Here is a 12,483-nt window from a genome sequence, read left to right on the forward strand (position 1 = left end):
GCTGGTGCACCACAATCCTGAATTATTCGGCTATAAAAGGACAAATTATTCACATACACAAATAAAAAAAAGCAATGGATTAGAGCCTCATCTACTTCTCTTGCAGAATGTGGTGGGAGGAGGAGGAGGAGTTCGTCATCTGGGTCTTATCCCTCCTTCTCCTCCTCTTCTTTATCATCCTCCCAAAACAAGACTGCAGCTCCCTGCGTGACGGAAGGACTCTTGCGTTTGGATGCAGACAGAGCTGATGCAGCAGCAGCAGCAGCAGCAGCAGATCTGTAAGTGACTCTGAATGTCTGTCCGCTCATAGAACATGTACAACGATGCAGAGTTTAACAGTTCTGCATTAGTGGACTGAAGAGTTCAGGTTCTTTAAAGTTCAGGTTCCTTGCAGGAAGGAGTTGTTTTTGGATTTAATTATTTTTACCCTGGAAGGTGATATTTTGCACTAGTGATGTCTTCTTCATGGTGTTATTGTTACTTTTATTCTCATTATGATATTACAGGTTTTGTTTTGGACCATTGATGATTGTTTGTTTTCTTTGCACTGATGATGTTTCTTCATTGTCGTTAATGTCTGATTTGTCTTTGCTCTGATGTGAGCTCTGAAATGACCATTAAATTGCCCCTGGGGACAAATATCCAATTGAATTCTCGTATGCACATGGGAATCAAATCAGTACTTTCCATTTTATTTAATGTTTAAGGGGCTGTTACACATAAACCTCATGTTTTTAACGGATCACTTAAAGTAGCTGTATTTTCTATTTCTGGCTTCTTACATTTAAAGGAGAAGTATGGTGGTATTCTCTATCTCTGTTCCTGTCAACAACAGAACGGAGCTTATCAAGCTCCACCTGGTTAATGACTTGAGTTGTGACTTGAATGTCTTAACACTACGGTCATGACCTGATACTGAAGTTAGTTTGCTGCCAAACAGCTGAAGTGCATCTGTTTCCTATTCAAACCTTTGCCCAAACCAAGGGGGAGTTCTCCAAAAAGAGACTGAAGCATCTCTGTGCTCTTCACGGGTGTCGTCAACAGCTCTCAGGCCATAAAGGGAAATGTAAAGCCGTTTCCATAGCAACATAAAACCTGTGAAACTGTGCACGGACAGCTGCAAACATGATGCCATGTTTCTCATTCAGCATTTCTTTCATACGTCTGAAATGTTCTGTCCAAGCAGCATTTGCTATTAGAGGTTAAACCCTGGGGTGACCCGATATCCGCATGTTTAGGGTGTAGACCACATTGGCTCATACGCCCTGACCAGTGTCCCCAGTTTGTCCCCCTGCCGACTGGACCACTCGCTGCATGTCAATCCCCCAGTCTCTCTCTGAATTTCCTGTCTGTGTCAATGAGCTCTATTAAATAAAGGCAGAAAATCGACCAAAATTATTTATAAAAAAAAAAAAGAAGTCAAAACTTTTGTTATTTTACCATGACCATGTACCAGTGCAGGTACTTATCATCAACTCATGTCTGCTGTCTAAAAAACATCCACAGCGTTCAGTCCTCTGTCCCGCTGTTATTACAGACATGAACTAACCACAGACTCTATTTGATGTAATATTTATTTTGAATCTTGAATCTTTTGTCCTTGAATCTTCACACACCTTTAATTCTTCTCGTTTTGTTTTTCGTTGGTTTGCCTTAATTTGTATGAAGGTTTGTGATTTTTTTTTTATTAGTAGTAGTCAGCCAGGTGACATTTATTTATTTTATTCATCACAGTCACCGCTCTTTTAGACACACACCTCGATACGTAAAAGTCTCGTGTCTGAGAAAGTGAGTTGTGAGTTCATTTGAAAGAGGACTCGGGTCTCTCTCTGGTCCGCTTCAGCTCTGATGGGTCCTCAGTCCTCTTTCTGGTCAAACTATAGTCCCTCAGACCTTTACTGCTTTGGATTATGGGTAGCTTTCACCTGGAACAAGGTGGCTGTCACTCTACTTGTCTTATCCACATACCTGGTATTTGGTTAAAATAATGATAAATAGAGAATATTGTGTATATAATATAACAAGTTTATTATCATTATTATTTATTATTATTATTGCAAAGAACTAATTTTCACAGGATGTAAATGTCACTGTGTTCAGACCACATCAGCCAAAGGGTGTTTTTTTTTTTTATCCCAAGCAAAGATCAGTGGTGTTAAATAAAGTTAAGCACTAGAGACAAACAGCTGATGCTGCAGGTCATGAACAGCACATGTTGCCCTGACGTTTGTGTATCTACATGTTTTTTCTGCTTTAAATTTATATTTAGATTAGATTTAGTTTAGTTTAAACATACAAAGAAAAAGAGATACTGTTTTTCCCAGCCCAGAGCAATGCAGCAGAGAGGATCAAAAACACCATTAAAATCATCTGAAAACAGATTGATGTTGATCTTCTCATGACCCCTGAGATTTATCTGAAGACCCTGACCCCACACTTGATATGATGTTCCTCGCTACGATTGTGAGTGAACTTTGGTTTGCGCTCTATTAAACTGAGAATACAGCGGCGGTCCGTGAGAGGAGAGCAGCAGTCAGACTTTTCATACATGGTTCCAATTATCTGCCTTAGTGATCAATACGACTCATTAATATCTGCTGTTACTGTATCGCCAACAACAACCCAGTTTGAAACTCCAAAAAGACCAAGCAGATTATTGTGGATTTTAGGAATAGAGAGAAAACCACACCCAGTCTGTGGCTGTGGAGAGAGTCACAGCTCCAGGTTCCTGGGCTGACAGCAGCTCGGCAGTGGGTGGGTGAGGCACAACAATACCTCCCATAAGCAAGTGTAACAGATGTACATATATTGAATTTCTATATATGACATTTATACATGTAAAATAAAAACATTTATGTAAGAATTATATGTGAAACCTATTAGAAGTTGGAAAAATTTCTGTCCCACACAAATATGTATGTTTATGCATGATTATATTTAAACATATATTATTTAACTATATATCCATCCAAAGCCTGTCAGTATGTTGATATTATAAACAGTCAAAAAGTCTGATAGATATGAAGATACATTTTAAAAATGAATAAGAAAAACGTATACATTTTTAACATATATGCCGTTTTAATAAACTTGCAAATATGGTCGCAACATCTTAAACCAAATAAAAATTCATCAAAGAAACGAGTGGTTGGCAACTGGCGGCAAAACTGCCCCCCCCAGCAATAATATCTGACCTGCTAGATTATTTTGAGATCTCTGTTGCTGAAATGGATCTCTGTCTGAGCAGCAACAGTTACCCACAGAATCAATTCCTCTTTAGCGATTTTGCCAAGAAAATAAAAGTAGCAATGCTGTATTTCAAACTACTGTGAGCTTTTATTCTGAAAAGTTGTGAAAGGAAGTTTCAAAGGTTCTGTTGCGTGCTTGACAAACCTCTGACGGAGCGATATACAATGTGTGACATGAAGAAAATAAGTAAATCACAAGCATCAACGAAGCAGAAAGACAGGAACCACAACTTCCTGTCAGGACTTTCAGAATAAAATCAGAGCAGAAACAGAATGCAGATGATGAGCAAGATGGTGGATTGTGATTCTACCCAAAAAGATTATTGGATTTAGTTTTTACTAGATTGCAGCCTCTGAAGGACGAGGCCCTGAATTGGGACAGCACCCTCCACACGTCATTCAACACCCCAACACCAGGGAGTTTGCTCCCTCATTAATTGTATTTTATGCTTTATATTGCTTATATTCTGTATCCCATTCCTGTAAATATGCGTCTTAAATCCAAATGCACCATATGAGGTTCATACAATTGCAGTTTTGTTGTGCTTGAACTCACTCTCAGTGAAGTTTTGTCCAAGTGCTTGTTTTGATGGAGGATTTGAACATGAACCACCCAGGTGCCCCAGTGAGCTCTGGGAAACAGCTTTTAATGTTGCTCTCATGTATTTTTGTTTTGGGAAATCCAAACCATTCAGGAAATTGCAGTAATCATTGGGACATTAGCAGAGTTCTTGTAAATTTCCCCTTTTAATTCATGCCAACTGTTCACAAAACTGATATCCAGCAAAACTACAAAACAGTTAGAAAGGACTTGCTGCACACCAAAAACTAAACTTCAAACTTCTGGGTTTTTTTTTTTTTATACAGTACTGGTGGGTCGAACCACGCCCATCTGCATTGTGATCTCAACTAAACACCTGTAAAGTTTTGTGTCTGTATCTTGGTTGTGACGCTGTCATGGTGACAAAATCTGTCCATAGACACACAGACAGACACCTTGACCGTAACCACTACTTCCCTTACCCTTAACCTTTAACCTTACCCTACCCTACCCTTAAAACATGTCTTCACCTTATAACGTAATGATTTACATAATGGGGACTTGTTTTTTATCCCCATGAATCCAACTCTAACATCTATTTTACAGGAAGAGAGAAACTCATGAGCGCTCCCAAAATGAAGGGAAGCACAGGTCTTCTCTTCAGCCTCATCCTAGCAGCGTGTTCCTGTGGCATCGCTGCTCAGACAACAGGTGAGCTTTGCTTTTAGAAATGAGAGATCAGGTACAGAAATATTGTAGGCTTGGTGTTCATGTGGTTTATGTCACAAAACCCTGGGAACAATGAAGGACATTGCCAGGCTCCCTTTTACAGAAAAACAGTGAATGCTGATTTTTTTTTTTTTAGCATTTCAACATAACCCTAAATCTATACAAGCAAATAAAGAGGAGCAATGACAACAGAAAATATATTTAGAATTTTAAAAAGTAATGAGATCTGACATTTTCAAAAATGTCAGTGCACATCGCAGCTGGTGAAAATGCTAAACTATCAATTCGATAATGTTTCATTAGTTTATCACAATTAAGAGACATTGTGACCTGTAATGTTAATGTGGCTCTAGTTATTTTGAGAAATGCAATGCTGACTTTATTTTTCCCTTATCCAGTTTGTGAAAATGTCACTGCAGCCGACATCGTCTTCCTGGTCGATGGTTCCTCCAGCATTTCACCTCAAAGCTTTCAGGATATCCAAAGATTTCTCCACAGCGTCATCATGGCTCTTGACATTGGCCCCAAAAAAGTTCAGATCGGCTTGGCACAGTACAGTGACGACTTTCATCCGGAGTTCCTCCTGAAAGATCACAAGGACAGGAAGTCATTGCTGGATGCAGTGGAAAAATTGTCCCTCCGAGGAGGGATAACAAACACGGGCAAGGCCATCGACCTCCTCCAGAAACGGTACTTCACCCCAGCAGCAGGGAGCAGAGCCAACCATCGGATTCCTCAGATTGCTGTGGTCATCACAGATGGAGTGTCCAATGATGACGTGATTGCACCTGCCCAAAGACTGAGGGATAAGGGAGTCATTGTGTTTGCCATAGGGGTGGGAGAAGCAAACGTACCGGAGCTCGAGTCCATCGCCGTCCTCTCCCCAAAGGATTTTGTTTTCACCATTGATAATTACCAGGCTCTGGCCAGGCTGAAGGAGACTCTGCTGTCAACTGTTTGCAAGTCTGTGGAGGGTTAGGAACCATTTTATAGCTGTCCATTTGTTTATTTTGCTATACAAATGAAAATAACCGTGCAAGAAAAACAGCTAGCCAAAGTCCATCTTTTGAAATACAGAAAGAGAAAGAGCATCTGTGGTTGCTAATAAGATTTTTCTCCATTAGGCTGAGATCATACTGGGCATGTTTGTTTGAATCTTAACCAGACCCTTATAACAGTTTTACTTCTGATCTGCAGACCTCTTCATTAGTCATTTTGTGAAAAAGTTCAACTGACTACTGTCACTTCCTGTATGGGTTTACAATTGTTTTGACGATAGCTGGAAAATATGCAGAGCAGGATGTGGGCAGGTGTATTTAGGTTGTCAGTTACAAAAGTAATTTGTACAAAGTTTCATCAATAGCTTCCACCATTGTAAAGAATTTTACAAATGTGGATAAAGGTTCACTCACCTCCAAGGTATTCATGGTGCTGCACCCACTTGTAGACAATGAAAAAGTAGTTGTGTGAAGCCTGAGTAATTAGAACTGGAGAGCATGTTGTGTGCACAGTCAACCTTTCTCCAGCTTTCTTTTTTCTTTTCTTTTCTTTTTACAATTGAAAAACAGCCTCTTGGGGTACTGCCTCATTTACAGCAAGTTAATTACAATGTGCACTGCACCTATTAAATAAGACAATAAATATATAAAATTGCTGGTCAAGACATACAAGAAACACCCCACCCCCCCACCCCCCCACCCCACACACACACACACACACACACAAATTTGTGAGTTGAAACGTCAGTAAAGCTGAATTCTTTGACCCATCTTAAACTACAATAAAATAGCCAAGGCTTTGACAAGAACTCTTAAACGACAACCTCTTTGTTTGGAGCAGACTGACACCCTTAGCATGATAATCTGTCATGATAAAAGTCTGTACTGAAATTCATCGCAATATGTTTTTTTGTTTTGTCTTCTTTCAGCTTTGGCGGACAAGTATGCAGATATTTTCTTCTTGGTGGACAGTGGCATAGCCCAAGGACCGTTCTCCATGTTTAAGTCAGAGCTTACCAAATTGATCAAACAGATTCCTGTTGGAGCATCCAGTTACCGCATTGGTTTGGCTCAGTATGCTCAAGATACCAAGGTTGCATTCTTACTCAACTCTTTTCAAACCAAGCAGGAGACGATCAACGGTGTACAATCTTTCCGCCTGCAGCCACAACCCTACGAACAACATAACCTGGCCAGAGCTCTGGAGTACGCCAATACTCACTTTTTCACCAAGGAGGCAGGGGGTCGTGCACACCGGGGCTCCAAACAGTTCCTGGTCGTTGTGACTGGAAAAGACTCAGTTGGTCCTGTGGACAGGGAGGCTTATTATATTGAATCAGCAGGGATAAATATTGTGGGGATGAATGCAGGTGCAGACATGAGATTAGTACACGTTCTTTCCAGTGCAGGTTATGCATTTGATTCTCCCAAAATAACTCTTCTGAGAGACATTGTCACTTCTGTGAAAAAGGAGAACATAACTGAAGGTGAGAAAGTTTTTACTGATACTATAATCATCATTTAGTTTTCTGTATCAGTTACTGTAAAGTCAACTTAGTAATAATCAACTCTTTGATTCATTGGGATAAGCATCTGAAAATGTATTTTCCAACATTTTCCATCACTTGAAAAAGGATCATGGTCTCATAATAAGTTCTGTACTGATTAGACAGACTAATATATTTGTTCGTCGACTATTTGGCAGTTTATGGGGTGTGATAGCAAAAACATTTTGCAAACAAAACAGCCAATTGTGACAATTGTCGCTTACCTCGTTGTCACCCCTCTTGTCAGATGTCTGACGTTGCTGTGACAACGCCTGTATCAATCAAAATTTTAGAGGCGTTGGTACATGCATTTTCAACTTTGAAAGCTAGCCTTTATGACACACTGGTCTAACCATGTCCTGACTCCAGCTCAGCAATTAACATATCAATCTGATTCTCAAATCATCACTTGCAAATATAAATAATTCAAAAACTGTGATTCTTTTAAGGTGTGTTTAGCTAAGCTCAGTAGTTGCTTTGTATAGCCTACTTAGCTTGTTGCCAGTTAGTAGGAATGTTTCAGCTTATACCTAGTTAATTGTCTGGCTGCAGGCTTGTCCACATTGGTGTGTTTCTGAGAACATCATATAAAATACAGGCAAAATTCATTAGTATTTCATTTCACTTGTTGCAATAATTATTATATTTTCCAAAATTCAACATCATCTACCACCTAACCAGTAGTTTGCTGTTTTGTTATTTTATGAGTTAGTGTTAGCAGAAGAGGACATTGTATAGCTATGTTCTGTAGATATAATTGAATGGGTAAGTAGCACATGGCTCAAGTTAACTAATTACACATCTTTCACAGATTGCAAAGAAGCCAATGTGGCAGACATTGTGTTCATCGTAGATGAATCGGGGAGCATTGGACACGACAACTTCCATTTGGTACGTCATTTCCTGAACTCGATCGTGAGTAGCCTGGATGTCAGTTTGAATAGAGTCCGAATTGGCTTGGTTACGTACGGCGACAGCCCCACAGCCCACATCTACCTCGATACGAAAAGAGGCAAGGCCGACATCCTGCAGTACATCAGCGTCCTGCCTTACAGAGGTGGTGGTACAAACACTGGAGCTGCCCTAAACTTTGCACGGGAAAAAATCTTCATTAAATCAAGGGGCAAAAGGAAAGGAAGTGTCCAGCAGGTGGCAGTGGTGATCACAGATGGTTTATCTCAGGATAGTGTGAGCGATGCTGCAATCAAACTTCGTCGGGATGGTGTCACCATTTACTCTGTAGGAATCAAAGTTGACGATAAATCAGAGCTGGAGGCGATGGCGTCTCACCCCAGCCATAAATATGTTTTTAACGTAGATAGTTTCACCGACCTGAAACGCCTGAAGCAAGACCTGCAGAAAGTCCTGTGCAGCAACATCATTCAAGAAGTGTTCACTGAAAGCACAGACAAAAAAGACATCAAACAAGGTTTGAACTCTTGTTTTTCATTGTCCACGTTTAAAGATTCTATTCTTGTATTGTTGATTCTATTTATGCAACACAAATTAAATCAGTGTAAAGATAAAATAAAGATGAGAATGGCATATGTGGACTAATGAGTAATTTTGACCTAAGCTAAAAAACCTAAGTAGATTTGGTTCCCAGAATGAACAATGGTTAATTTCCAAGTTAAAGTAGGTAATAACAGCCTATCAACCCCAACCATATGTTTGTTTGTGCAATGGGGATGTTGAATTGTACTTGTTGCCTCTTGAATAGCTGTTCTTTAAATTTAAATTGATTCAAATATTTCCCAATGTTTAAATGTTCATTTTAACCTTCCCTCTCTTTGACTATAAGAAAATAATCAACTCTTGTTGTTGCTTCTCCTCTCAAGCGTGTGAACAAAAGGATGATGCAGATATCTTCTTCCTGATGGATGACTCAGGAAGCATTGGTAATGAAGACTTCAAAGACATGCAGAAATTCATCATTGGGTTTATTAAGGCCTTCCATATTGGGGAAAACCATGTCCGCATAGGGCTTGTGAAATACTCCAAAAATCCAACTGTGGTATTTGAGCCGACAACCTATTCAGATGGTAAAACGATCGAGAAAGCCGTAGAGAATATTTTGCATGAAGGAGGTGGGACAAACACAGGACAAGCACTGGAATACATGAAACAAGAAATTGAGAAAGCAAAGAACACGCGTGGTTACAAAGTCCCACAGTATCTGATCGTCATCACAGATGGAAAATCACAGGATGAAGTCAAGGCTCCTGCAAAAGATTTGAGAGACCAAGGTCTCACCATCTTTGCTGTCGGAGTGAAAGAATCTGACCAGAAGCAGTTGGTTGAAATTGCCGGCGACAGTGAGAATACTTTTTTTGTCAGTAGTTTTGATGCCCTGACGCACCTCAAAGATGACATCATCAGAACCATCTGTTCTCCAGACGGTAAGACCTGATTTTAAAATGCACATCTAGCAGTTGAGTTGAAACCAGAACGTCTGTGTTTTGTTCTAGAAGTAAGAGAGCCTCATTTGAAATCACACAGACATTTGTAATATAGCAAAAATTCTAAAACAATGGCCTTGAAAAATGATCTTAGTCAAGTGAATATATATATATATTAATAAATCTCGCATAAGCCCTAGACCTTCACAGGTTATATGTCACCAGCTCAACAGAAGAGGCCAATCGAGAGGCTGACACTAGTTCAGATATGGTTGTACTACTAGCGAGACAGAGAGGACCAAACATTTTAGAAGTTTCTCAGAGAGCAGAGATTACAGTTAAAATGTTGTAAAAATGATGTTTGACAAGAAAATGAGAAAGTGAAGATGGAAGAAGTAACCAAGTTACCATGGTGCAAGTGTGTGTGGTAGTACACAAGTATATTTTCATGGGAGCCGTAGTTTAACAAATGAATTGTTCAACTCTGATAAAAATTTTTTTAAAAAAGCTTTCAACTTTATATATCAATTTCCACCATAGATACTCGTTAGGTATCTGTTTTGCATTATTAACTGGAATTTGAATGTCCTCCTCTCGGTTTAAGTTGCTCTGGAGGTGACATACCAAGTGACATATTGTTGAGTACGGTTATATTATTAGGCCAGATTTTTAATAATTTGTGGTATTACAAATGGCAAAGTGATGTTGAATGAAGTTTTATCACTTTTGAAACAGAAACCTGGAAGTTACAAATTTCACATTTCACCACACATCAGTGTTGTGGTGTACGGGGTGGGAAGATATAGTGGACGCACTTTCCCCAGACTAGCTAGGTCCTTCAGTTATTTGAGGATTCTCTCCTTCATGAAAATAGATCCTGACTAATTTGGGCTCAGGGATCATTTGAGAAGTGATCTTCTAAAAGTATTAATTTTAGTTTCGTGCTTTTGATATAGACTAGGACAATACATGCTTTGAACAACCAGTCAGAAAATACACATCTGTAGTAGATTGTCTATTGCCTGTAATCTCTGTAATATGCAATGACTGGGCACTAAGACAAGAAAAGGGGGAAGAAGAGAACATCCGACTAACATTTCTGTGTGTTCCTTGTCCACAGCTTGTAAAGACATACCACTCGACATCATGTTCTTAGTTGACAGCTCTTGGAGTATCTCTGATGAGGACTACCTGAAAATGAAAGATTTCATAAAATCTATCATTAAAAAGTCTGCCATCGGGCAGAATCAGGTGCATGTTGGTGTCATGCAGTACAGCACTGATCCACAATTGGAGTTTAAACTTGACAGACACTACAGCAAAGATAAACTGTTGAACGTCATCGATGCTATGCAGCACATCAAACAAAACACCCAGACAGGAAAGGCCATCACAGAGGTGTCGCGGTATTTTACTAATTCCCAGGGAGGGCGTCCTGGCCTGGGGCAGAGACTGGTAATTATAACAGATGGTGAATCCCAAGATGACGTCAAAGGCCCTGCTGCAACTCTTAGAGACAGCGGAGTGGAGATCTATGCCATTGGAGTGGGGGAGGCTAAATACCCCCAGCTGGTAGAGCTTGGCGGTTCAGTGGAAAACAGCTTTTATCTGAGCAGGTTTGATGCTCTGAAGGAATTGGAAAACCACCTGATTTTGAAACTCTGTTATGACGGTAAGAGCAGTATAGATTTATCCCAAAAGTACTCTAGATTAATCAGACAATGACTTTGTAGAAGCTCAGTCATGAGGTTAATTTCTTTCTGTTTCAGTCTACTCTAAATGAGTCTACACCATTGTTTGTTTTATGCATGTATTACCCCAATTGAATCTCATCATAAATGCTTTCTGAAAGCTGTATGATTTAGAAATTGTACGGTTATGCACTCCTGAGCAAATGACGTAATTTTTTGATTTTTGAAAAGTAGATCCAACACTGGCCGCAGCCAAACACAAAAAAATGTGCCTTTTTCAAATGTTAATGCACTGAACTAAGAAAAGAAAGACTCTAAAATTGACAAAATTGCACATTTCGTACTGAAGACACAGGTTAAGTTGATTTTATCTGGTCATCTAACTTTTGATTTTGCAACAATGAATATCTGTCTTCCTAAAATATTTGATTGACATTTTTAAGTTACCATTTGGTCTTTTTCCTTCAACCAGACTGTAAGAAGACTCAAAGAGCTGACATTATTTTCCTTGTGGATGGCTCCGGAAGCATACGACAACCCGAGTTTACAAGCATGCAAATATTTATGAAGTCAATAGTGGACAGAACCACAGTCGGCAAGGACCAGACTAATTTTGGGGTCATCATCTACGCCAATGAACCACATTCTGTTTTTAGTCTTGAAGAGCATTCTTCTTCCAAAAAAGACGTTCTTGATGCAATTACAAAGGTGAGACAACCAGAGGGATTGACCTACACAAGCAAAGCCTTGAAATACTCCTTACAGTACTTTGGGGCTGAACATGGTGGCCGAAGAAAAAAAAAGGTGCCTCAGATTCTCATGGTGATCACAGACGGTGCTGCCACCGACTCTGATGCTCTGGAGTTGTCATCAAATGAACTGCGAACAAACAACATCCAAGTCTTCAGCATCGGAATCAGGGACGCATCCATGGAACAGCTGTATACCATGGCTGGTAACGACAAATCCAAAGTTTTCTATGTGGACAATTTTGACGCCCTGGAAATGCTTCACAAGAATATTTCTTCTGTTCTCTGCAATACCACTAAGCCAGGTAAGAGGTGTCATGGCACATTTGTTGTGCAGACACACATTAGTTCTAAATCTTCACTGTGATGATGTAAAGGTTTATAGTGCCAAAGGTTTGCTACGGGTTTGAAAGGGTCAATTCAGCAAATTCACAAAAACGCATATTTTACACTTAAACTCAGTGGTATCTGAACATGCTGACAGTCATAATCTTTATCATTTGATTCTATGAATTCTGAAAAGCTATAAATTCTTGAACGAAACTTCTTAAGTGCTATCTCAGTACAGAGCCCAGTAAGTG

General features: G+C 39.6%; 1 protein-coding gene across 1 annotated transcript in view; it reads left to right on the forward strand.

Moving 5' to 3' along the window:
- Positions 1 to 203: 203 nt before the first annotated feature.
- LOC130172324 (collagen alpha-6(VI) chain-like) overlaps positions 204 to 12,483 on the forward strand; it is a 37,518-nt gene continuing 25,238 nt past the window's right edge. Inside the window, exons 1-8 of the mRNA XM_056380958.1 lie at positions 204 to 278; positions 4,396 to 4,500; positions 4,917 to 5,492; positions 6,446 to 7,003; positions 7,875 to 8,492; positions 8,902 to 9,462; positions 10,583 to 11,134; positions 11,626 to 12,207. Coding sequence (XP_056236933.1) covers positions 4,410 to 4,500; positions 4,917 to 5,492; positions 6,446 to 7,003; positions 7,875 to 8,492; positions 8,902 to 9,462; positions 10,583 to 11,134; positions 11,626 to 12,207 — 3,538 coding nt within the window. The 5' untranslated portion in view covers positions 204 to 278; positions 4,396 to 4,409. The remainder of the gene's footprint in view (positions 279 to 4,395; positions 4,501 to 4,916; positions 5,493 to 6,445; positions 7,004 to 7,874; positions 8,493 to 8,901; positions 9,463 to 10,582; positions 11,135 to 11,625; positions 12,208 to 12,483) is intronic.

This window comes from Seriola aureovittata, chromosome 7, assembly GCF_021018895.1.
Source record: "Seriola aureovittata isolate HTS-2021-v1 ecotype China chromosome 7, ASM2101889v1, whole genome shotgun sequence".
Taxonomy (NCBI): domain Eukaryota; kingdom Metazoa; phylum Chordata; class Actinopteri; order Carangiformes; family Carangidae; genus Seriola; species Seriola aureovittata.